Below are 24,287 nucleotides of genomic sequence, written 5' to 3' on the forward strand. Positions count from 1 at the left end.
ACTATGTCAAAAGTGGTAATAATGAGGTTTACAAGTGTGTGTTTTAGCGCCTTTAATGAGGGTTGTGAAAGGGGTGTGATGGTGGTCTGCCCCGGCAAGCAGCCTGTGATTCCTGTGACATATTGGCCAAATTTACAAGTGATTTCAACCTGGTTTATGGCTTTTTTTTAAAAAAAAAAAAAATTCAAAACATGTAGGAAATCGTCAGAATTCTGAAGGTGCCATTGGTTTCTCAATTTTTGGAGAGGTTGGGGGTCATCTGAGGGGTTTTATGGTTCATCCAGCCATTTGGCTGGTACTCCTCACGCAAGAAGCTCCACATTGCGTGCAAGTCCCTCCCTGGCGGCAGGGTGCTCGCACCAGCTCGCACCCCGCGAGCATGGGAGGGACTGGTGTTAGTTTGTGTATGTAAGTAAACTCCAACATCCAATCTCCAGCGGAGACTCTAATTGCTCACGTCCAAGGAAATTGATACTATTTCTTCAAAATATGTGAAAAAAATACATAGCCGCAAAGCCAAGCTTTATGCCTACATGTGAAATTTCAAGGCAGGTTGATTGGATTTGTGGTTTGGGAGTTACAACTGCTTCAAAAAGGCCAAAAGCCACCAAAAGCCTCAGCTCTCTGCTCAGGCCACGGCTCGACTTTGCTCACAAGCCCCTCTTTCAGAGGCTCGCTGCGCGAGGCGGCTTCGACGCGCCGGGTCCCCCGGAACCTGAATCACCCCGAGCTGGGTGCCCCCGTAGGGAATCGGGGCTTGCGTGTTAAGTTCGGACTTCCACCACTTCGCGGTCAGCGTGGTGAGTGCGTATGATTGCAGGGCGAACGCATCAACTCGACCACCACTTTGATAGATGTCTTCTTCCTCACAACCGCCGGAAAAAACTCTCAACGAAACCGTGACCATATCAGAAGTAATCGAAAAACAGAGCGAACTAGAGGACGAAGCAGCCGAAGTACTACCGTTTGACATCACCAAATGTTCGAAGCCGGCCGGACACATCCGCCAATCGGTATACTCCTGCCTAACATGCAACCCGACCAAACCAGAGCGGGATCATCTCCGAGCTGGTGTCTGTAGTTCCTGCTCGGTGAGCTGTCACACCGACCACCACTTGGTTGAACTATTTGTCAGAAGAGACTTCGCCTGCGACTGTGGTACAAATCGATGCAATCCTGGCCAATGTCTGTTGATCAACCATCCCATCGACCCGGTGCACCAACCAAACCCCAACAATCCTTCTACTTCGACCGGCTCTTCTAACCGGTATGACAAAAACTTTGATGGCCAGTTTTGCATCTGCGAAAGAGGTAAAACTTATGACCCTGAGACGGAAACTGAAGATATGTACCAATGTCTCGCCTGTGAAGAGTGAGTATCTCTTCCCTCTGAGTTTTGCTACAATATTCTCAAATCAAGAGCAGGGCAATTGACCATAAGACCTGATCGATAGTTGGAGACATGCCAGTTGCTTAGGACCGCATCCTGATCCAGACGATTGGGACGACTTGATCTGCGCAGCATGTGTCCAAAACAACCCTATAATCAAATCCATGATGTTCAAACACGCCGGGGGAGAAGGGACTGGTATGATGTTGTGCAAAGACACAGGGACGGATGGATCTGATCGCATCAGTTGCTATGGAAAACTGCCGATGAACACGGATTCCAAGAAAGACCCCGCGTCAACTCGGACGGGCGCAGAAACAATTAATTTCAAAGATTCAGTGGATCAAACCGCTCAGACAGAGACGGGAATGCAAGATGAAAAGAGCGACGACTCGGAAGCTAAGACTTGGGTGGGCGCTAGCTCCAATGGCCTCATCCCAACTAATCACGAGCCCACATCCAAAGAAGGCCCGCCAACATCTGCCGAGGACCTTGATCGAAACGACAAAAGCCCGAGACCTGTGAGCGCCGAGTCCAAAAAGAAACGATCATCCAGTGTCGATTTATACGAAAAGCCGACAGGTTGTGGCAAGAAACCAAGACTGGATGATTTCTCTGATCGCTCGATTGATTCGCAAGTGAGCGAGTGTCGAGCACCATTCAAAAGTCCATCACAATCTATCTTGAACACGATCGACCCAGGCTTTTCCAACGTCTACTTGGCGGCTGGCTGGCGAGCTAGATGGTGTCATTGTTCCGATTGTCGCCAGGTTTTGGGCCGGTTGAGTTGGTTGATCGAGGAGGAGGAAGACGTCTGGGAACCTGGAGAGGATACTGATTCATGTTGAGTGTTTGACTTCCTTGCGTTTTTCAAAAAGCCTTTTTTTCAATTTCACTAGTACTTTTTGAAATTAGACCCAGGTTTTTTTCTCCCCTTTCTTCTTGAATGGTTGATGTTGACAAACCCAACTTCTCTCTCCTGACTCGATCATCGATGAATCTCTCGACCCGGATAATAGTGAAATCGATTCATGAGTTGGGACTGGAAGCCTTAAAGACACTACCTAGAGACCAACTAGTTACCGGCTTGAACGCCTACAACAAGCTCAAGGAACACATTCTTGAGTTCCTGAAGCCGTTTGAGTCGCAGGATTTGCTGGTCACCGAACAAGATGTTCGCCAGTTCTTCAACGAGACTAAGGCCAAAATTCAGGACAAAACTTGGTGATCTTCATTGCTCACTTCCATCAACCTTATCTATTGCCTGCAGTTTGGAAATTCCTTTTCTTGTTCTGAATACCTCTTTGATGCATATTATCCTGAACATTTTTTGTAACCTATCCATGTGTTGTGAATCCTAGAGAATCTACTAGTTTTGGTTTCCTGTATGCATCTAGAGGCTGAGGAAGTACCTGCAAGCTATCCCAACCGCCGGACATGCCAACCAGACATGCCATCATCCTTTTCAAATCTTCCGTGCCACCATGTGTTTATAGTGGACCAGGCCTGACATTGGTTGTGCCACAACGTAAACCAAAAACAAATCTTGCCACCCATGGGCCATTTCAAATCCACAAGCCCAGTGCAGATTGCAATACAAGATACTGGCTCCGACAAACTCCTCATGCCCCCCGCATCCGCACCCCCATGAACTCCGGGCCAGGCCCGCTCAGTAGTACTGTGCTTATGTAAACAGGCACTCCGACTTGATTTGGATGAGACCGCGGATTGGCCGAGATTGGCCGCCGGTCCGCCCTCTTGGACAACCATGTCCGACAAGAGGTCTAAAAGCCACCGACATCCTGCACCACAACCAGCACATCAGCACCCGGCTGCCCAAAGCGCTCGACCCGCTCGGTGGCGGCCGGCTCAGACGCGTCGCCGTCATCGGCATCCATTGCTGGTTCCCACTGCCAGCTCGGCTCGAGTCTGCACCGGCACCTCGGCCAAGTTCACATCCATGATGGACCACGCCCTGCGCACCGCCCTCCACCACACCACGCCCAGAGAGCCTCTCTGGGCGTGGTGTGGTGGAGGGCGGTGCGCAGGGCGTGGTCCAAGTTGAGCTCTCCGGGAGAGCTCAACTTCAGATAAGGTCACTCTCCGAAGAGATCTCTCTGTTACATAGTCTCTCGATGGCCCGGCTGCCCATCATCGGCGCGCACGCGTGTGACACTGGGGAGGCTGGCGATGAGATGTCACAAGGTATGATGTCACTCACTGGCCGAATGACATCATCGACTGATCGGCCCGGGGCTGCCTGGGGGGAATGCTGACTAATCAATAGGGTGCACAAGCTTTGGGGCACTCTATTTCCACGCGTCCCAAGCGGAAAGGAACCTGCAGCGAAAGAACCCCCTGTTGACCAGAACAACAACAAAACGAGAACCAGAGACACACATCAAGATTCAAAATGACCAATAACCAACCCGACTCATCTCAATTCTCGACCTTGCTTCCAGCCGACCAGTACTATGGCACCTCTCACGAGCCTCGCAGAACAACCAGGACCTATAGCTGGTCTCATCGACACAACAATAATGGCGCAGGCAACAATGCTCATGACATGAATCCCAACAACGTCGCCAATATCTTGGATAACTTCCATTTCAACTCCCAGGAGCTCGATTCAAGCATTACCAAGCAAAACCTCAACCAAGAAGAAGACTCATCCTTTGTACAGCATCAGCGAAACCGTAGACTCAGTCATGGTAAGCAAGCAAGCGAGACAACAAAATTCCTATTTCTCTCCACTGAGCTGACCTCCTAATAATATCCATTAACCAGACGAGAAGCCGATTCAAGCTAGAAAATTCTTACTCCCAGTCGAAGAGACCATCAGGTTGGTTCTAGAACAAGAAGATACGAACGGAGACTTCCAAATCTCAATCACAGACTCCGGTCCAAAACTGTTATCTGTTGGAACTGTTTCATCCAATGGTTACAAAAAATTCGATGTCTGTCTTTTGATTAATCAGGCTCTTGTAAACAAGAATAACTAAAGAACATTACACTTGATCATCACAGATTCGAGGGCAATATATGATCTCTAACCTCTTACAAGAGTGGGCTCTTACCAGACATTTGTTTCTATGTTTCATGATTATGTAGCTGATCACGTGATTCCGTTCGATGTGGGTTGCTATCAAAAAAAAAAAAAAAAAAACACAGACTGGCACTTGCATCGTCGTATGGTCGAAAACATATCGTATTGGATGAAGGAAGACTGACCGAAAATCCCGTGGATAGACTGTCGCGAATGATCAAGACGACTTTTTGGCCCTCATTAACGCGAAGGATCGATGAAGCTGGACTACTAACGATCTTAAATGATCCCAAGGATCGATCATCAACCCAAGCGCGCCGGATCTATGTCCCCCACGGGGAAGAAGATATCTTCAACTACTACAAACAAATCGCCAATCAACATCCTCAGCTCGAATTGATCGTCGAAATGCTTCCTAATCGATCAGATATCACCCCCAGCTTCGTGCGCTCTCTCAACGACCGCCCCGGCATCCTGGCTCTCGCAATGAAAAATATCCAAGCCGGCTCAGGTCATCAGCAATTACAAGCTATCCCGTTCGTTGTGCCTGGGGCTCGGTTCAATGAGCTTTACAACGTACGTATCTCCGCTGAGATACAACTTTTGATTTCTGTGAGTGTGTGATGATATCTCACCAATCTTTCGGTTAACCATAAAAAATGTGTAATGGTTTAAGTGGGACTCGTGAGTTTGCCTTTGTAACCTCCATTATCTGTCAAGTACGAGACGAGTTTTTTTTTTAACTCAATGGCTTGCTTCTCGACGCGTCAATTTATCCAGTTATTTTATTTCAATAGGACTTTTAATCGATGACTATTTGGAATTGGCTCAAGGAATTGTTGAACACTTCGTATTCGAAATCAACCATTATGGAAAAATTTTAAAGTGAGGCCTTCCTGGTCTAGTGAACCATTCTCTCCAGAAATTTACAGCTTGCTTTTCTTTTGACCAAATACAGTGGTAATCGGTCATACTATTTAAGTCGTTCCCAGCCACCCTTCTTAACCGATTTCGCTCTGCAAGTGTACTCTCGACTGCACCCGCTTGAGATTACCGAAAATAAGATTTGGTTGGCGAAAGTGATCAAAGCGGCAATTAAAGAGTACCATACGGTCTGGATGGCCAAGCCACGGCTCGAGCCTAGGACGGGGTTGAGTCGATATCGACCGGATGGGATCGGAGTGCCGCCTGAAACCGAATCTTCTCATTTCACACATGTCTTACAGCCTTATGCTCAAAAGCATTCGATGAGCGTGAATGAGTTTATTGATGCTTACAATCAAGAGAAGGTCCACGAACCCGAATTGGATGAATACTTCTTGCACGACCGAGCGGTCAGAGAATCTGGTCACGACACCACTTATCGCTTCGAAGGAGTCTGTGCGGACCTAGTGACGATCGACTTGAACAGCCTGCTATACAAGTACGAGATCGATATCGCTACTTGTATTCGGGACGTATTTGATGACCGGCTGGAGTTAGATGAAGAGTTCGAGTTCTCTAGCTTTCCATTTGGCGAAGAACTCCCTCATTCCCAACCTGATTTCACTGAGCCACCGCAACATCGTCACGTTAATCAGAAAGTTCAGAGCTCAAAAGAGTGGTTCGATCGCGCAAAGAGACGAAAACAGTTGATCGACCACTTCCTTTGGAATCCTGGAAAATCTCTCTTCTTTGATTTCAATGCCAAGGAGTTCAAGCAAACTACTTACGAGTCTGTGACCGCTTTGTGGACATTATGGGCCGGCCTTGCTAGCCAAGAACAAGCAGAAAAATTGGTGTAAGTCTGCGATTCATTTTTTCTTGTCCCTTATTGAGACGACGAAAGTTGATGTAACTTTATTTTGGTCGTACCCAGGGCGCATTCTTTGACGAAGTTTGAAGTGCCTGGTGGGCTTGTGGCATGCACTGAAGCATCTCGGGGCGAGATAAGTTTGGTGCGACCCAATCGACAATGGGAGTGAGTTCTAGTTCACTAGATCAGTTTCGCCCCTGGCCACCTCACGCTGATATGATGTTGACTTGGGATGCGGGATTTATCTTCTAGTTATCCTGCTGCTTGGGCTCCCCATCAGATCTTGGCTTGGGTCGGATTAGAGCGGTACGGCTTCACCCAAGAGTCTCAACGGACCGCGTACCGCTGGTTATACATGTTAAGCCCCGATCTCTGTCTAGCTTCTAATCTACTTCTCTCCTCCTTCGCCTTACTTTCAACATTCACCCTGATTTTTCTTGGTTTGCGTTTGTGAATAGGATGACGAAAGCGTTTGTCGATTATAACGGAGTCGTGCCCGAGAAATATGACGCAATTGCTCTCAATCATTTGGTCCATGCAGAATACGGAAACCAAGGGGTAGATTTCAAGGTAATGTTTTTTTTTTTATCTAAGCGTACCACGTTCTCAATTCGGCTGATTCTGACTGCTTCTCTCATTTGACGATCTTTGTAGATGGTTCCTAGAGAAGGATTTGGATGGTGCAATACAAGCTATCAATTAGGCTTGAAGTTCTTGAACGATTTCCAGCGTCGAGCTCTTGGCGTTCTCGTACACCCTGACGAACTCTTCCTGCTCTCTAAACCGCCTCCTCATACTCAACCTGTCCGCCATCTCCAACATTGACCCATCCAAAAAAAACTTTGGATCAGCTTCAGTCCGGAAATCGCTCGTTCCGCTCTTTGCAGTATACTCGTTAGAGAAAAATATGAAAACAAATTCCACCAAAAAAATGAGAAAAAAGAACCCACAAATTATGTATTCAATGTTGTATGTATGTATTCATTTATGGATGTATGAAGTTGACATCGTCAAAGATCAGTATGAGAAATAAATGGTGTTTTCAAACTTTCTCTGCAGTGACCATTGTCATCTCCAAACATACTTGCAGGACTACCACTACACACTTCTTATTCATGAGAAATGTCAGCTAATGTGGACAGACAAAAAGCATGCCAAAAATCATCACAGCCAAAGCAGGGGCAAAAATAGTCTATTTCCATTGGGCATTTCCTGGCTCGAAGGGAAAAGGAGGGTCTGGCCGGGAATTGAACCCGGGACCTCACCCACGCAAGCTCAGGTGTGCCCTAAGGGTGAATCATACTACTAGACCACCAAACCCGCTTGCTTCACATTCCTCTATGTTAGGCAATATAGATTGCCTATCTTTATGAGTGGTAGAAACCTTGTTGTTTTATTTCTGGTATTTCAGGGGACGCAGGAGTTGTTTATGATCGAGATGTTGCGACGGCATCAAGGAGCCCTCCAGGCCCATCCTCCTCTCAATCAACGGCCACATCTATGATAAAGTCTATACCTATACCACCAGGCAATATTTGATGACAAGTGGAATCAGGCTGAATCCATATAACTATCCCTTATCTATCCAGCTTGTAGTATTTGTTCAAGGAGAGGCCAGCTGGGTTATCTATGTACAATCGGCGCGCTATTGTTTTTGGCGCGGCGTAAAAGTGAGTGATACCTCTGGTAAACCGGGGATGTACTAGCTGTAACACTTGTGGAGATCGGAGTGCAACAGAGTCACCCATTTCTCAACCTGGAAGCAATGAAACAACCCATCCAGAGCACCTCGGTCTTTGCTGGTACAATCTATTTTGACCTCCGATGCTGGATGTTACCAGCTTTCGTTGGATACACCACGGGCGCATAATTTTCAAAGTTTGTCGTCAAACTGCCCAAGGCAATAATTTGACATCGACTCGCCGCAGCTACGGCAAAAAGCGGTCCCGGTGAGGCAAGACCGCCAATCACCATCTCCAGACAGGCTAAGGCTAGCCTTCCACACAGCAGACCTCCTAGCCCCGTCAGGCAGGATTTGCCATTGATGAGCCGGCAATCTCTCCACTTTACAACGGTGCTGCAAAACTGTGCTGGCCCACCGTCCAAAACAAAATGCTTTGTATTTGTCCCGGCAAGAATACCACCCAGCCACGGTCATGGCATCACAGCACAGCCCCATCATGGGCATGGCTACCTGCCACGCATTTATGTACATAGATATGTAAATAAAAACAGTTGTACGGAAAACTGTAATGTAAATTTGATGGGGGTTGTGGATTAGCGTGTCAGCAATGATCCTTGTTTGCATTATCACAGTGTTGTCAAGAGGCCAACCTGTTCAGCTCCGCGGTGGTGGGTGGTCAGTTGGCATAAATAGAGCTTGGTCCTTTGGCCACATGAGACGCTTTCTCCTCTCAGCTCAATGTGGACATCATTTGGCCACGCACCAAGCTTGAAGTAATGGTGAAGAGGGCCATTCTTGCGCAAGAAAATGCTGCTCTGCCTCCCGGCGAGCTTCTGCTCTTAATCTATGCATTTGTACATATCTGGTTTCTAAATTTCTAACCCCCCCCTGTACTGAGCTCTTGTATTTCTCTTTGCTTTCTACACTTCCACCTTCACTTTTGGTTTTTTTGTTGTATTCTGTCAACGGTGGGCCAGCTACGCTAACCGTAGCGTTAGCGTGGCGTAGCGTAGCAGAATTCCGCTAAATTTTAGCGTAGCGTTAGCAGAATTGCGCCTTCTCTGCGCTAACGCTACGCGCAAAGGGTGCGCAACTAATTTAGCTGTTAGCGTAGCGTTAGCGCAGATGCGCGCTATTGCGCTAACGCTACACACGCAGGGCGCAAAAGAGCGCGCGCTACGGTGCGCCACAGTGCTTTTAGCTGAAAAAAAGGCCTTTTTTTCCGCTAAAACCGCTGTAGCGCAGCGTAGCGTAGCGTAGCGTAGCGTAGCGTAGCGTAGTGACTGTAGCGGCGCGCTAACACTAACAAACAATTGGCGCGCTGTTAGCGGCGCTAACAGCGCGCTAACGCTACTCAAAATGGGCGGGCGCTTTTTGCCGCTACGCTAACGCTAAGTGGCCCTGTAGCGTAGTGTAGCGTAGCGGCCCACCCTTGAAATTTCTGTTTTTCCGGGCAGATTGTTTCCTGCCTCGGATGTGTGCGCAAAAAAAATGACTCTCTAACAGTCCTCACTGTTATTGGTGGCATTGTGCGTTGCACATTGCGCCCCGCTACCGCAAGCGAGCGGGCAATACCTGCCAGTTTCATCTTGCTGCGGACGGTTGCACGCGGTAGTGGTGATGGGTGCCGTACATGTGGCATGCAATGTTTTTAGTGGCTTATGAGCCACTGTGTATCAGCCGTCTGTTCTGGCCACCCCGTTTGGTGGACGTGCTGCAAGCAGCCGACTAACGTCGGCTGCTTCCGTCTGGTGACGTGGGGTTTGGACGGCGGATTGGGCGAGGGAATAGGAGACGGCTTCATGAAGCCGTCGTGGGGCCTGGCACGGGGCCTGTGACTGGACCGTATGTTGTTGCGGGGGAGGTCCTGTTGTGAGACGTAAGGATCAGCCCGTCCAAACAAGTATTTATGCAAAGAAATTACTGTCACTTCCCATCCTGTTTATCCCATTTTCATCAGAAATCATCAAAAGAGTTAAATTTTTATCAGTTATTTTATTAGTTCTTATCCTTTTGTTTATTTTTTGTGTAATGAAATCATGCTCATAATCCTTCTTATCAGCCTCTTGAGCCCCTAGAGGCCAATAACTGGAACCACAAAAGTTTTCATGGGTGCTCAAAGCAGCAGAATGGAGTGCAAACAAAATTGGTGCAACCAATTTACAACATTGACCAGGAGAAATCTCTCTGGGTCAACAGAGGACCAATCCAGACCAGTCTGGGGCAAGCTCTCCGGATTGAAGAGCCACAAGATAATTGTCTTTCTTGGGAAGATGTTTTTCCAATAACAACCAACACCATGAAAAAGCTGAGGGGACTAGCTGGCAGGAGACATGAACCTAACTCCGGCCTTTACTCCAATCATACCCTTAGTGAAAAGTGGCGGAACTTCCTGATGATGGCAAAGGGGCCATTGTTATCCAAGGGGAGTAATTTTGAATTTACCACTGCACTTTAAACATATGTTACTGAATGTCACCTGAGCCCTATTCACATGAGTTTTTTCATGGTGCAACCAAATTACATTGTAGTCATTCAGAAAAAGATTCTTGGCGGCTTCAGTCCTTGGTCTGGATTGGCTGGCTGGGGTCATGTGCCATGTGGCTAGACTGGGGCCAGATTAAATGGTGGTCCAGTCTGCTTTTGCAGTGTGCCATGAGCCCATTTTGACACTGGATGATGGGTGTTTCTCACAGTCAACACTAGAGTATTTTTATTATTTTCACATGCTATGTTAGGTTGGCTTAGAGTCAGTGGCTTGGGGAAATTTGTGCATTTTTTATGAATGTTGTTGTAGGCACCACCTCAAAAAGGATGGCAATGAGTGTACATTGCCATGCTCTAACATTAATCTAACAAAACTCTTACATGTGTCTTACTTCCCTCAAAGACACCTCTTACTTTCCTCAAATAACTCTCTTACTTTCCTCCAACACCTGGCACCACCCCACAAACAAAGGCAATGTGTGTTTATTGCCATGCTATAAAGCTTCTCTTACTTGGATCATTCCAGTGTAGAGCCAGGGTGCTCGGTAGAGATTTTGGAAAATCATCAAAAATCACTTCCAGGATTTATGTGCAATATGAGTATGGAGGGATGGGCTCAGTTAAACAAGTAACAACAATTTTAAATCTCAGTTACATGATTGTATCACAAGGTTATACTTGGTGTTAAGACCAGGTAAGAATTATGTAATAGCAATGTATTGATCATGGAAATCTGTGCACATTGCCATCCTTTTTGGGGTGGTGAGGGTGAACAGGAAAAGATTGTGTGTATATAAATTAATAACCAGTCTATGATGTTCCAAAAAAGGTTTGTAAATTAGAGCCTCAATATCATTGGCTTTCTTGGGTAGATATTTGCCCAATAACAGCCAACCTATTCCATAGTAATCATTCAGAAAAAACTGCTTGGTGGCTGCAGTTCTTTGCCTGGATTGGCTGGCTGGGGTCATGTGCCATGTGGCTAGTAGAATTGGGGAAGGATTAAATGGTGGTCCAGACTGCTTTTGCAGTTTTCCATGAGACCATTTTGGCACTGGAGGATGAGTATTCCTCACAGTCAACACTAGAGTATGTTGCAGTGATAAATCTGGAACAGCAGAAAGCAGAGATGATGTTCGTGGAAGGATTTATCATTGCATCAGAGAAAAGAAGAAAAGAAACAAAGAAGAAAGAAACAATGAGAAAACTCACCTGGAACAGCAGAAAGCAGAGATGATGTTCGTGGAAGGATGAGGAAAGAGCCTTCCACGTCTGCTGCTCCAGGTGACTACAACATGGAGATGTCACGGACTGTGATATGTACATGATAGGTTTGAAGCAGAGAGAAACATGAGGACAAAGACAGAAAACATCATACAACCTCAACACCCCCCCTTGCTGAGAACCACTAAAGAGAGAAGAAACAAAAGGAAAAGAAGGAGGAAAAAGAAAAGAATTAAACAACTCCGAAGCGTGTGCGATGATTTTCGAGTAGAGTGCGGCCAAGCGGTTTGGTGAGCATGTCGGCAAGCATGTTGGACGTCGAGACGTGCAGTACCAAGATTTTTCCTTGTTTGACACACTCACGAGAGAAATGGTAGCGCGCGTCAATGTGCTTGGTGCGCGCGTGGTGTTCCGGGTTTTTGGCCAGAGCTTCTGCCCCAGCATTGTCGACGTGTAAGGGAATGGCGGTTTTCGGCCGGAGTCGGAGTTCAGTCAGAATGTAGCGGAGCCAGAGGGCCTCCTTGCAAGAATCCGAGAGCGCTTTGTACTCAGCTTCCGTGCTCGAGAGAGAAACGGTGGCTTGTTTGCGGGACTTCCACGATATCGCTCCGTCCCCGAGACGGTAAGTGTACGCCGAGGTGGAGCGCCTATCATGGCGATCTTCTGCCCAGTCGGAATCCGAGTAACCAGAGAACATCAAAGAGCCGCCCAGACGCAGTCGAAGATGCTTCGTGGAGACGAGATAGTGCAAGATCCGGAGAGCAGCTCGCCAGTGCGCTTTGGACGGGTCGCAAAGAAATTGAGACAGACGGTTGACGGCAAACGCGATATCCGGTCGGTTACATTGAGATGCCCAAAGGAGAGCACCGATGAGTTGCGGATAAGGACCAGATGACTGCGGTTCTTCTGGTTTTCTAGGGACAAGGTCTTTGAAGGCTGAGTCGGTGGGTGTCTTGACGGAGAGAGGAGAATCGGGAAGGAAGCGCTTCTGCATGTCGGTGATGTAGTGAGCTTGGGAGAGATAGATTAAGCCGTCGTCAAAGTTCCGATCAATCTTCATTGACAGGAAGTGATGGAGGTCTTCATCTGCGCCAATCTTGAACCGATTTCCAAGGTTTACAATCAGCGGATCTACAAATGAGGGTTCGCCCACAATCGCCAGGTCGTCGACGTGAACGGTCACAGCTCCAACAAGGGCATTATTTTTGATGGAGAAATATAGTGTTGGATCGTACTTTGATTGAGTCAATCCAGCCTGCAGGAGGCCGTTATGAAGTTCGATGTTCCATTCACGAGGGGACTGTTTCAGACCGTAAATTGACCGGTGGACCTCACAGACCCAATCAGGGTGAATGGGGTCCTCGAAACCTGGGGGTTGCTCCATGTACACCGGTTCTTCCAGGCGGCCGTTGAGGAAGGCAGTTTTGAAGTCAACTTGTCTCCCTTTCCACTTTTTGGCGGCCAGCAGACTGAGGATGAGCCTCAAAGTCTCAAGACGGAGGGTGGGGGCGAAAACTTCATCGTAATCAACACCATGGACCTGAGTGTACCCCATGGCAACAAGCCTAGCCTTCAGTTTTTGGATAGTCTTGTCGGGCCGTCGCTTAACCTTGAAAACCCATTTGGATTTGATGATCGTTCTCTTCAGAGGTCGGGGAACCAGGCGCCATGTGTCCATACCCAGAAGGGAAAGAAATTCTTCGTTTGCTGATTTGAGCCAACGAGCTTTGTGCGGCGAACGAAGGAGCTGTTTCCAGGTTTTCGGTGTGTCCACATCGTCAGGATCAATTGCGGCCGACTTTGACCATGTGCCGTAGCGATCGGGAGCGCGCCGTTGGCGACCGGAGCGACGAGCTGGAGGTGAATCGGCCCTTGGCGGCGGAGGAAGCGGGACAGGAGGTGAGGAAGGAGGAAGAGGGAGAGTGGGAGGCGGAAGGGGAGGGGATAGGGGGGGGAGCGGGGGTGAGGGTGGATTTTGCGGAGAGGCTGGGGATGGAGGGGGAGGAGGAACTAAGGGAGAGGAAGTTTGGGAGTCGGGGACAGAAGCTTCTTTAGGAGCATGGATGGAGGCGGTTAGACGACGGTCAAACCGCGGTTTAAGAGGAATATTCAGGGGTGGGGAGTCCAGAATTGAGGGGAATGGATCGGGTACGGGCGGGACAGACTGTGGAGCTTCAGGCGGCGGTGGGAAGAAATGTGCGGGCCATGGTAGTTCAATTTCAACTGGTGAGGGCTGACGTTTCAGCTCGGAACCATAGGGAAATGAACCGTCGTCGAAGAGGACATCTCTGGATTTGATGACTGACTTGTTTTCAAGATCCCACAGGCGATACCCATTCCCATCCCCAAGGTAGGAAAGGAGAAGAGACGGTCGGCCTTTCGCATCTAATTTTTGTCGATTGGCCTCCGGCACCTTGTACCACACAAGGCACCCAAATGGATGGAGAGTCGAGAGATTTACGAGTGGAAGGCGGAGAATTTCGTTTGGCGCCTTGAAGCCTGCGGGAGTGTAGCATGGGAAAGAGTTCAGCGTAAAGGAGATGTGCCTCATCGCATCTGCCCAGAAAGATTTTGGAAGTCCTGCGCTCTGAAGCGAACATTGGATTAGATTTCCAAGCGTTCGATTTGTTCGTTCGGCGACTCCGTTGAGCTCGGGAGAATGAGGGGGCCCCGGCTCATGGGCTATTCCAGCAAGATCAAGATAGGATTTGAACTCATTTGAAATATACTCCCCGCCATTGTCGGAGCGCAATGCCAAGATCTTGTGGGAGCCATCCTTCTCAAAGTGTGCACGGTAAATTTTAAAGCAGGAAAAAACGTTTGTTTTTGATTTCATGGGGAAGAGGGAAACAGATTTGGAATAGTCATCGACGAAGGTAACAAAAAACTTGTACCCCTCCCGGGATTTAACTTCGAAAGATCCAACGTCCGAGTGGATGAGTTTGCCAGGGGAGTCGGACCGATAGTTGGACCGAGATTTGAAAGCAGATCGGTGCATCTTTGACTGTACACAGACCGTACAGCGCTGAACGTCCAGCTCGTTCATTACAGTGGGTTTGACGTTTAACGTTTTCAGGAGTCGCTTGAGGGGCCGTAGGCCTATGTGCGATAGACGACGATGATAGCCCAGGAGAGAGCTGTCAACGGAAGAAGGTCCCAGGGTCTTTGTGGAGAGGGACTTTACCTCAGTCAATGGAAGATAGTACAGGCCACCTTTCCTGTAACCATATCCGACAGTGTCACCATTGACAGTGAGGGAGGCGGAGTCCAATATTTTGCACCCGTCTTTCTGAAAGACGCAGGTCAAACCGGCGTCGCACATCGCCGCAATGGACAAGAGCGGCTCGTGTAGGTCGGGGACGACGAGGGTGGGAACGGACACTGGAGAGCTGAGAGGAAGCGAGACGGTACCACGGTGGGAGGCTTTCACAATAGAGTGATCGGCGAGCCTGACGGGGGTGCGATTGAGTTTGATGTTGGAGACACCCTTCGAGTATGGGGTCATGCAGTTAGAGCACCCCGAGTCGAGATTGGCATTGCGGGGCGAAGCTGAGACGGCATTCGCTATGTGCTCGGTTACCACGACGGCATTTCCAGCCTTGGCATGATGAGTGTCCGGGGCATCATCGTTCGAGCCTGAGTAGTCCGAATCGTCCTGATCATCTCCTGTTCCCAGATCCACAACGGTCGTATGACCGGCTTTGGCTTGCGGTTTAGATTGGTACCGGTTTCCGGCTGGCTTGTTGGATCGATTTTGATTGTCCTGACGACGAGAGGAGTTTGAGTTCCGATGGTCGTGATCAGCCAGGATCCTGGCGGCATTCTCGCAAACCTCTAGGTTGTGGCCCGACCTCTTGCAGAAAGAGCAGTAGAGGGAATGATCGAGCGGTGGTCAAGAATTTCTGGGTTGGTGAGAGAGAGAAGTGCGTGCAACCGATTCAACCATTGATTGCTCCTCGTTCCTGGTCTTTCTACGAAGGTGTTCGGCCTTTAGGGCATCCAGAATCTTGACAGGCGGAACTCTGGGGTCGTTCATCATCGCAGAGACGCATGCCAGCCAGTCAGATGGAAGAGAAGTGAGAATTGATGACGAATAGATGTTGTCCAGAGTGAGCGGAGCATCGGCGGTAATGAGAGCTGAGAGGCTTTCAAACGTCTTAGCCATTTCGTCCAAGTGGGCGGTCAGATCATCGCCTGTCATTCGGGCAGTCGTGAGTTTGCGAAGGAAGTAGGTAATGCCCCCAGCAGATGAATCTTGGTGGGCTTCCTTTAGAGCTGTCCAGAGCGCTCGAGCGTCCGTCGTGATGTGACGAACTTTTCGGACATGTGCTGCGTGGATTGTGCTGGAGATGGCTCCGAAAGCTGCTTTGTTATTGCGAGCCCAATTTGGATTCGCTCTGGCCTTCGAGATGTCGTCATCGATAACGTACATGACATCAGTTGTGTTGAGATGAGCCCGCATAAACCAGGTCCACTCGTTGTAGTTGGATCCTGGTCCGGGGGGCTTGAGTCGCTCAATGGTGGTGGTCTTGAGAGCTGGATGAGTCCAGGTCTCCGGGTCGGGTTTAGAAGACATAGTCGAGATGGGTTGATTTGCGGACGAGTTCGTCGGTGGTTTGGGTTCGGTTTTTGGTGGTGATGGTGTCATGAACCGGAAGCTTTATCGAGAAGCGTACGGATCCTCCACGCTGATAGAGATGCTGCGGCTTTAGCGGCAAATGGCGCTCATAACCTGTTGCAGTGATAAATCTGGAACAGCAGAAAGCAGAGATGATGTTCGTGGAAGGATTTATCATTGCATCAGAGAAAAGAAGAAAAGAAACAAAGAAGAAAGAAACAATGAGAAAACTCACCTGGAACAGCAGAAAGCAGAGATGATGTTCGTGGAAGGATGAGGAAAGAGCCTTCCACGTCTGCTGCTCCAGGTGACTACAACATGGAGATGTCACGGACTGTGATATGTACATGATAGGTTTGAAGCAGAGAGAAACATGAGGACAAAGACAGAAAACATCATACAACCTCAACAGAGTATTTTTATTATTTTCACAAGCTATGTTAGGTTGGAAAATTGGCTTAGGGTCAGTGGCTTGGGGAATTTTGTGCAGTTTTTGTGAATTTTGTTGTGGGGGGGACAGGAAAAGATTTTGTGTACATAATAACCAGCCTATCATGTTCCAAAAAAAGTTTGTAAATTGAAGGGAAAGGGACTAGAGAGTCACAAAAAAATTCAGAATCTATATATGTCCTACCACTGTCAGATTACCTTAGCAACAGCAGTGGTTTACTTAGCACTAGCAGTGGCCAACTTAGCACTAGCAGTGCTTAACTTAACAGCCATACTGAGCAAATTTTGTACACAATTGGAAGTTGATTCTTTGTGCAACTTCCTCTTAGAGGAAAAAAGTGTGAACATATACCAGTGAAAAATACAATGAGAGTTGAAGTCTTGCTATGCCAATTGGGGGCCATTTAGTGTGAGCTCCTCCTGAGCCTCCCACCCAAACTGAACAAATGCCTGCTGAGTCTGCAATCCCACCAGATTTCAATTTACACATGCTAATTTTTGATTGTTGGTAAGCAGGAATATGTGTCTCTAAGCCTGGGATTCATTGCTTTCATGTGCGCTTGATGTGATTTTGGTTGGTGTGTTGATTTAGGACTCAGAGCTGCACCTGGCTGAATACCACCAAGAAGTCCTCCACTCTTAGGTATGTTATTTACTTACTTTGGCTACCGCTATCTGTTGTTGGGGATTTAGTGAATACCGCACCCATCTCACTTCCGCAGGCTTGGTTGAAGAGTTCGAAATGCGCAGCACGGCCGGGGGCTTTCCCCCCCTTGCTGCTTGCGGTGCCTGGATAATCGTGGTACTGAGCAAACCAAGCCTGTCGGAGCTCCCCTTGGTACCGGCGTGCTCTTGTTCCAAGCGAAGGAAAGATTCATCCAAGAAGTCTTTGTCGTCTATCTGCGATATAAGATCTTGGGAAAGCAGGTCTCTTCGCAAGAACGCATAGACGTTCTTTTCCAAGAACTCTCGCCGGGGTTTGTCGAGTTTCTTGAGCAGAACGCTCCTCGAACAATCGCCAAATATGTCGTCGATCGTTTCCAGTGTATGCGACGGTGAAGTCGGGATGATCGGGATGAAGAGGCCTCTCCAATCTTCGTATGTGATCATCTTCTCAGCGCTGATTATCCGATAATATATTTGCATCATTAACCCATGTTCTTCCCATCTTATCTTGCCTTTTAATTCGTCTAATCGTGCCTTGGCGCTTTCCAGGATATCATTTCTACATTTAGCGTTGACTTGATACAAAGCATAATCTTTTCCACGAACAGAAAGAAACATTGCTTAATCTTGGGATTTTGGCATGGCAAACAGTAGCTTAAATTTTCAAAGATGACTTACAAATTCTGTCAAAGACTGGTATGTTTCTAACAATCCTTTTGGTGCGAGTCAAACATTTGATCAGGACCTCAGCATTGCGTTTATCAATAGTTGCGAATTCTCTGTCAGTTGTCCTTAACATAGCCTGCCAAATGATTGGGTATTGATCGAGCCGAAGGGTGGCTGAAACATGAACATGTGAATTTTTATAATTGAGGATTGCTAGCCTGACCAATCTGTTATATTCTAACCTGTCCAATTCATTATGTTCTTCCGGGTTTTCTTTGTTTGTGGATTTCTGAGACAAATCAAAACGTTTCCCTGCATATTCCAGCTGTTTTTTCAGTGGCGCATTAACTTTCATCCCTTCCTTCATGGCAGCCGATAGATGTAGGTCCCATCTTCGCATCACTCCTTGCTCTTTTACCGGCTCACTAGAAAGGTCTGTCAATTTGATTATTTCTGTTATCTCGTCTCTCAAGAACTCGGTTATTCGATGTAGGTTGTATTTGATTACCCCTGGTAACCCCGATCGGAATACATCAGCTCTAAGTTGGTGGTATAATTCGTCAGTGTCGAAGCTAGAGTCGATCGACAAAACATCTAAAACCAGTAGGGCTTTGGCGGATAATTCAACGAAGTTAACATGAGCTTTGAAGCAGATCAAGGAGAAAGAGATTTTGTAGGAGCTTACCTATCCTCTCTATCTGCTTCTTTTCAGCACGGACATTGGGATGGAACGTTGCAGGTCCCAAACTTGCTGCTTGATGAAGTTCTTCGGCGTAATTCATCAGCAAGTTGGCCTTCTGTTTTAAGACGGATGTCTCAATTTCCTGTGTAAAAACCATTTCCTCCTTCTTGGCTGACTGACTTTGCGCCCCGGAGACACTAGAGGATCTAGTCAGGTCGTGAGATTCCCCGAAGGTTTTGAGTGAACTACAGATCTTTGAAACTAGCGTATAATAATCAAACAGCCGATTGAACGGGACTCCCTTTGCGAAAAATTCACAAAGCTGTTGGTAAGCCCCGAGAAAGGGTTCTAGCTTTTCTTGAGTGGCAATTCTGCGGAGCTGTCCCCAAAAGAGAGGACCATGGGCGACCATTGAGGGACCCATTTCTTGGCAGACTTCGATAACTTGGGAGAGAGAGAGAGAGGAGCAAGGGAAGTCAGGCGGGTATGAAAGGGTAGACAGGTGCGATGAACAGCATACTTACGCTGGGTTACCACTTGGTACTCCCATTCACATGATGCCACCCAAGCATCCACAGCCGGAAAAGGATCGATCTTCAGTTGGTAAGCCATTGGGATCAGCTTTGCTACCTCGCGGTTGAAGTCTTCTTCTTTTTCAAACCGAGGGTTTTGGGAAATAAGCTCATGTAAAGCCTCAACGATTCCCATGAGGCAGGAGTCTCCGCGTGCCGACGCTCGATCTGCGTCCGTGAGCGCAGGGAGCTTACCAGCAGTTTGAAAGATGGCCATTTGAGCCACTTCGGCCACACCCGGAGAACCAATTAGACTGTCGTGGAAGCCAACCAAATAATAAATAGTATGTTTTTACTTTGCAAAAGCACGTACCCATTGTTGATGAGAGGACGTATACTTTCCAAGTGCGTGCTAAGGCATGAAACTTGAACGCAATTTCGACGAAGTTTCTGGTAGGCTGGATGGCTCCCAATTCTTCTCTTCTTTGCCTATGCCAATCTGTGTCTCGATCAAACGACTCAAACCTTCCTATATTGGCGCACCATTCATTTAATTTTTTGAGCAGATGTTTACTCTTTTTCACGTCTTTTTTGGCTGCTCGTTTTATACTAGAGGACATCTGTCCCGATGACTCGCTTGCTATTATCCCCTCCTTTTCCCATCCCGGTTGTACATCTTTTCTTCCTAAATCCATCAGATCAAGCATGCTTCTGTCTATCACTCTCCAAGAGAACCATTGAGGATTGTCATTTTCTATTTAGATGAGGGAAGAAAGAAAATTTGAAGAACGGAGAAATTCTCACATATTAGGGTTTTGATCATTTCACCACCTATAATTTTCCACAAGACAACACGTCAATCTCAAATTTTGAAGAAGGGCGGTCTTGAAAAAGTGGGGAGATCAGGCACACCTGGCACTTGAGGGTCATCAAAAGCCTTAGTTAATATTTCGATATGTTGGTGAAGCGGATGGTTCATTGTTTCAAGTTGGTTGACAACAAGAAATCTCAGGCGAATCTCTGCGTAAAAACTTCTCACTGTTGAGATCAAAGCCAGAGAATAGTCAGTTTATTAAAAAAAACGGAAACTATGTTTTTTTCGACTGATCAGCGGCAAAAGCGGGTTTGAACCCTGCAAGAAAAATGTGCTATAGCATACTTGAATCGGAACTAGGAGGCTTAACGAGCTGAACAAATCCACCAAAGCACCACCCAACCAACCAAAAACCCAGAAATGAACCGAACGAAGGGAGTCTTCTTAAGTGAACCATCATAGTTGCGCGGATGGATTGAGAAGAGGCAGTGGGCTTTGGGTTTTAGCCACACAAGAGTGTGCTGACATTTATACGAAGTCTTCACTTCTTTCCCCAATTGCCAGTCAAACAATGTTTGACTACAACATAACATATCCCAGGGGATACATTCTAAAACTGTTTCATGTTTTTCTTTTCATTCGGTGTTTCAGGCTCTTCGGATGACGGATCCCAACCCTATATGTATGTCAGTAGGATCAATCTGACACATCACAAGTCCCTGGGCTGGCGCGTACCGACCTCGCGCAAAGCGCGACTTCCGATCACACAATTCATAAATATTTGGTGGGCCCGATACAGCCTGGCGGATCCCCGTCGGAAGCAAGCTTCCATAGAATGAACTTGGGTAAGTGGACCTTCGGTGTGCATTAAGCCTGCCTCTTGTTTTTTCCAGGTGAATACAAGCAGAATGCCAGAAGCAACCACCTTGACAAGTTTCACCCCTCTCAGCGCGCTCCTTGACTGCTTTTGTTGGTTCTAGCTTGGGACTACCTCAATTTCAAGGATTTCAACCATTGTGAGTTGGCAAGGGGTCACTGTGGTGCCTTGCGAGCTCATCAACAACAATCAACAACAATTGAGGCGGGTCAGCTCGCGTTCAGCCCCACTCGATCTCACTGACCAGAGGACGGACGAACAGGGAGGTGGGTGGTGAGCAAGAGGAAGAGGAGAGCGATGGGCGACGGCCACGACGGCTCCGCTCCAGACACTGCACTCACTGGCCCTGCTGCGCGGCCTGCCCGTCCTCTTTCTTGTTTCCACCGCCCCGCGTTTGTCCACAACTCCTCGGCCATCGCCACCGCCCTCGTCGCCCTCTTTGCTTGTCTGTGGCTGCTCGTACTCAGCTCGACGGCTGAGACTATGACGCTGGCGAGATTTTGAGTTCTTTGCAAAATTACATCAGTGAAGGTCAAGTTGCTCTTGGGTGTGGTTATAAGTGGCTGGCGCTAGAAGCACTTAATCCGTCTCCTTATCTGAGCCTCACTATTTTTTTTGGTAGTTGTTGTTATGTTTAGTTAACTTTCAACAAAACTAACCAGCAATCAGTTCAGGCAAATCCAAGTATATTAAAGCTTCAGGTTCACAGAAAAAAAATTCAAGGGTTTCCCCTACATTTGAGCAAATTACAAAAAAAAAAATCAAAGGTTTCCCCTTTTACAAATCAAGCAATCACAGGGTGAAATTCAGGTGACAATTGAAGCAACAAACAAAAAAAAACCATAAAAAAAGTCCTGCACCCAACCACCCAGCGCAGCAAGCTGACGCACTGTGGCCCAACGCCCATCCCTGTCTAGCAGGCGAACCTGAATGTAGCCTAAACAAAGATCACCAATATAATTTGGTTGTGGATTTGCAACAACAGCAAAAAAAAAGTGCAACAAAAAAAAGCGACTGACATGCCGAGTAGCCTCCCCGGGAAGCGGGTGCTTTAACTGCTGGAACGGACCAGTCATTGAGGCTCAATGACCGGAACGACCTGGCCATCAAGGGGAGTTGTGTGTTCCCTCTCCCCGTGGCCGGTTGTACTGCTCGGCGCTCATCTACATGTGTCAGCATATATCGGCGATCACGCTTGAGCCGGGTAGCTGGTCCGTACCGGTCATCAAGGCAGAACTCTTGATGCCGGGTGCGTATATCCTACTTTCTCGTACATCCGGCCATCGAAAGGAGTGCGAAATGTCCTCTCAATGGCTGGGGTCATCGAGAGCAACACACTGATAGCCGGCCATCAAGAGGGTGTACACACTCCCATTGATGGCCCATCTATTCCAGCCATTGAGGGGAGTGTGAATCTCCTCTTGATCATTGTCAGGTACACACTCCCTTCGCGACCTGCCATCCGGCCTTCAAGAACAACTCACCAAGCCTTTGATGGCCGACCCCAACCGGTCATCGAGAGGGGATCAAACTACTCCCCTCAATGGACATTTTGTTCCGGCCATTCTGGTCCGTTCCAGTAGGACCAATACCCGCGCCGGCGATTGGTATTGGTCATACTGGATGAGATCCGCCCACGGCTGGGTGGGAGGGTGGGCACCTGAGATGGTCAGCATACGTACTTGACCTTTTTTTTGTGTGTACATAACCATGGTGATTCTACCAAAGCAGAATTGCTTAGGCTAGATTCATCTCCCCGTCTAGCAGGGTTAAAAAGCGTTGGGAAGAGGACCCCCAGCCCGAAAGCACAGGGGGGCCCCCGAATATTCCCCGCCGGACTGCGCAAATGCAACAGCGGACGGGGGTGAGACGACCCCTGGCTGGAATTACAGCTTGTGGGTCGCCTGAGGAAAATCACACCAAACCCACCCCTCCTTTTATAATCCCTTGTCCTCACCTTGTTGCCATTCAAACATCCCCCCACCAACAATGCTGACCTCAAGCCACAACCATACACCACCAAAAGTCTCGCCACGGGCGTCCTCCGAAACCGTTGCCCGACCAACCAATAATAATCCACGCGTCGTAACCCCGGCTACAACCACGACGTGGCCCCTGCGCCACCCACGCCCGCCATGCCACCTGAATTGGCCCCCTGGGTCCACTTTTCCAGCCCGAACACACTTGAAACGCACTCAAGCTGTCGATCCCCATGCCAAACTTTGTAAGCCCCTGCGCCCACAGGATGCACAATAGAACAGACTGCTGATTGATTTGTGTTGTGGTTTTTTGTCCAGCTGATTGATCCCCAGGACGGCCAATTCATGCCGTACTTCGAGCGCTCTCCAGTCTCGACGCCGGACCAGGAGTGCGATGAGCCGCACTACTTTGACCACCCCTACACCTCGTACGACTCGTCGCCAGACTCGGTCCTGAGCCCGTTGCGCTCCCGGGCCAACTCAATAGCCCTGAAGAAGCTCATGGAGACCCAGATGCAGATGCTGCTTGACATCAGCGCGGCTTGGAAGAAGAAGTACCCTGTGGACGCATTGGACGAGGCGCCCCGGAGCACGGCCCACGACGAGGACGAAGCAGCAGCGCCCTGCACAAGTAGCAGCAGCAGCAGCAGCAAAGCTTGCGAGGTCCCGCCGGTGCCAACCAGTGCTACCCAGCCCGTGTCCTTTCTCCCCGCCAACCCTATCTTCATGAAATCCAATTGATCCTCATACCCGCCGGACCTTCTCGAGTCACACAAACATCGCCAGAAGAAGAACACATTAAAGAACCGAGCCCGCCTCTTCCCGCGCCGGGTGACTAGCATTTCGTTTTCGAGCACGAGCAACAGCTTTGTGCTGCTGGAACAACCCTCATGAATGGCGACCGCCTCCTGCTCCAACTCTTCCCCTCAAACACGCGCACCCCGTCAAGTCTCTCCCCGTACGCCCTTCTGTTCCCCCTCTCCGACCACGGACACACAACGTCACCACACCGCTCTTCGCCGCCCGCATCAGCCTCGGCCTCGGCCCCGGCCCTCCGCTCTCAAGCTCCCCAACGCCTCCGCCGCCACCCAGAACTTGAATTCCAATCCCCTCCCCAACGTTGAGGGCACAATGACTACCCAGGAAACTTCCAAACTTATAGCTTGGCCCAGATCAGAACCATGATGAAGCTGCTTAAGATCATAGGTAAACACAAAGTCCGTCCTCCTCTTGTAACACCTCTCTAATGCTGTTGTCAATTGTTTGGGGTTTTCTTTTAGTTTTTTGGTGTAAAAAGTCAATTGAACATCCCCACTGCTCCATTCAGTAGTAATTTTGTCTACATCAGCCAGGAAAGATGTTGTAGGTTTCCACAATGGTGGCTTATAAAAGACATA

The 24,287-nt window shown here is 48.4% G+C and overlaps 5 protein-coding genes across 5 annotated transcripts; 4 read left to right on the forward strand and 1 right to left on the reverse strand.

The window, feature by feature from the left end:
- Positions 1–854: 854 nt before the first annotated feature.
- On the forward strand, positions 855–2,618 carry PtA15_2A149 (uncharacterized protein; the record flags this gene model as incomplete). Its single annotated transcript, XM_053166140.1, has 3 exons — positions 855–1,372; positions 1,455–2,233; positions 2,410–2,618. 3 exons carry the CDS (start codon positions 855–857, stop codon positions 2,616–2,618), a joined length of 1,506 nt encoding a protein of 501 aa, XP_053017392.1.
- A 1,185-nt stretch (positions 2,619–3,803) lies between these two features.
- PtA15_2A150 (uncharacterized protein) lies at positions 3,804–7,056 on the forward strand (the record flags this gene model as incomplete). Its single annotated transcript, XM_053166142.1, has 11 exons — positions 3,804–4,101; positions 4,178–4,347; positions 4,418–4,455; positions 4,562–5,012; positions 5,113–5,120; positions 5,217–5,321; positions 5,395–6,216; positions 6,295–6,396; positions 6,484–6,588; positions 6,690–6,801; positions 6,886–7,056. 11 exons carry the CDS (start codon positions 3,804–3,806, stop codon positions 7,054–7,056), a joined length of 2,382 nt encoding a protein of 793 aa, XP_053017393.1.
- A 10,286-nt stretch (positions 7,057–17,342) lies between these two features.
- On the reverse strand, positions 17,343–19,840 carry PtA15_2A151 (uncharacterized protein; the record flags this gene model as incomplete). The annotated part of the gene is made up of 5 exons (XM_053166143.1): positions 17,343–17,953; positions 18,039–18,635; positions 18,712–19,152; positions 19,233–19,505; positions 19,594–19,840. 5 exons carry the CDS (start codon positions 19,838–19,840, stop codon positions 17,343–17,345), a joined length of 2,169 nt encoding a protein of 722 aa, XP_053017394.1.
- A 1,368-nt stretch (positions 19,841–21,208) lies between these two features.
- On the forward strand, positions 21,209–21,415 carry PtA15_2A152 (uncharacterized protein; the record flags this gene model as incomplete). The annotated part of the gene is made up of 1 exon (XM_053166144.1): positions 21,209–21,415. One exon carries the CDS (start codon positions 21,209–21,211, stop codon positions 21,413–21,415), a length of 207 nt encoding a protein of 68 aa, XP_053017395.1.
- A 1,485-nt stretch (positions 21,416–22,900) lies between these two features.
- On the forward strand, positions 22,901–23,729 carry PtA15_2A153 (uncharacterized protein; the record flags this gene model as incomplete). The annotated part of the gene is made up of 3 exons (XM_053166145.1): positions 22,901–23,113; positions 23,209–23,451; positions 23,574–23,729. 3 exons carry the CDS (start codon positions 22,901–22,903, stop codon positions 23,727–23,729), a joined length of 612 nt encoding a protein of 203 aa, XP_053017396.1.
- Between the last annotated feature and the right edge of the window lie 558 nt (positions 23,730–24,287).

This window comes from Puccinia triticina, chromosome 2A (assembly GCF_026914185.1).
Source record: "Puccinia triticina chromosome 2A, complete sequence".
NCBI classification, from domain to species: Eukaryota; Fungi; Basidiomycota; class Pucciniomycetes; order Pucciniales; family Pucciniaceae; genus Puccinia; species Puccinia triticina.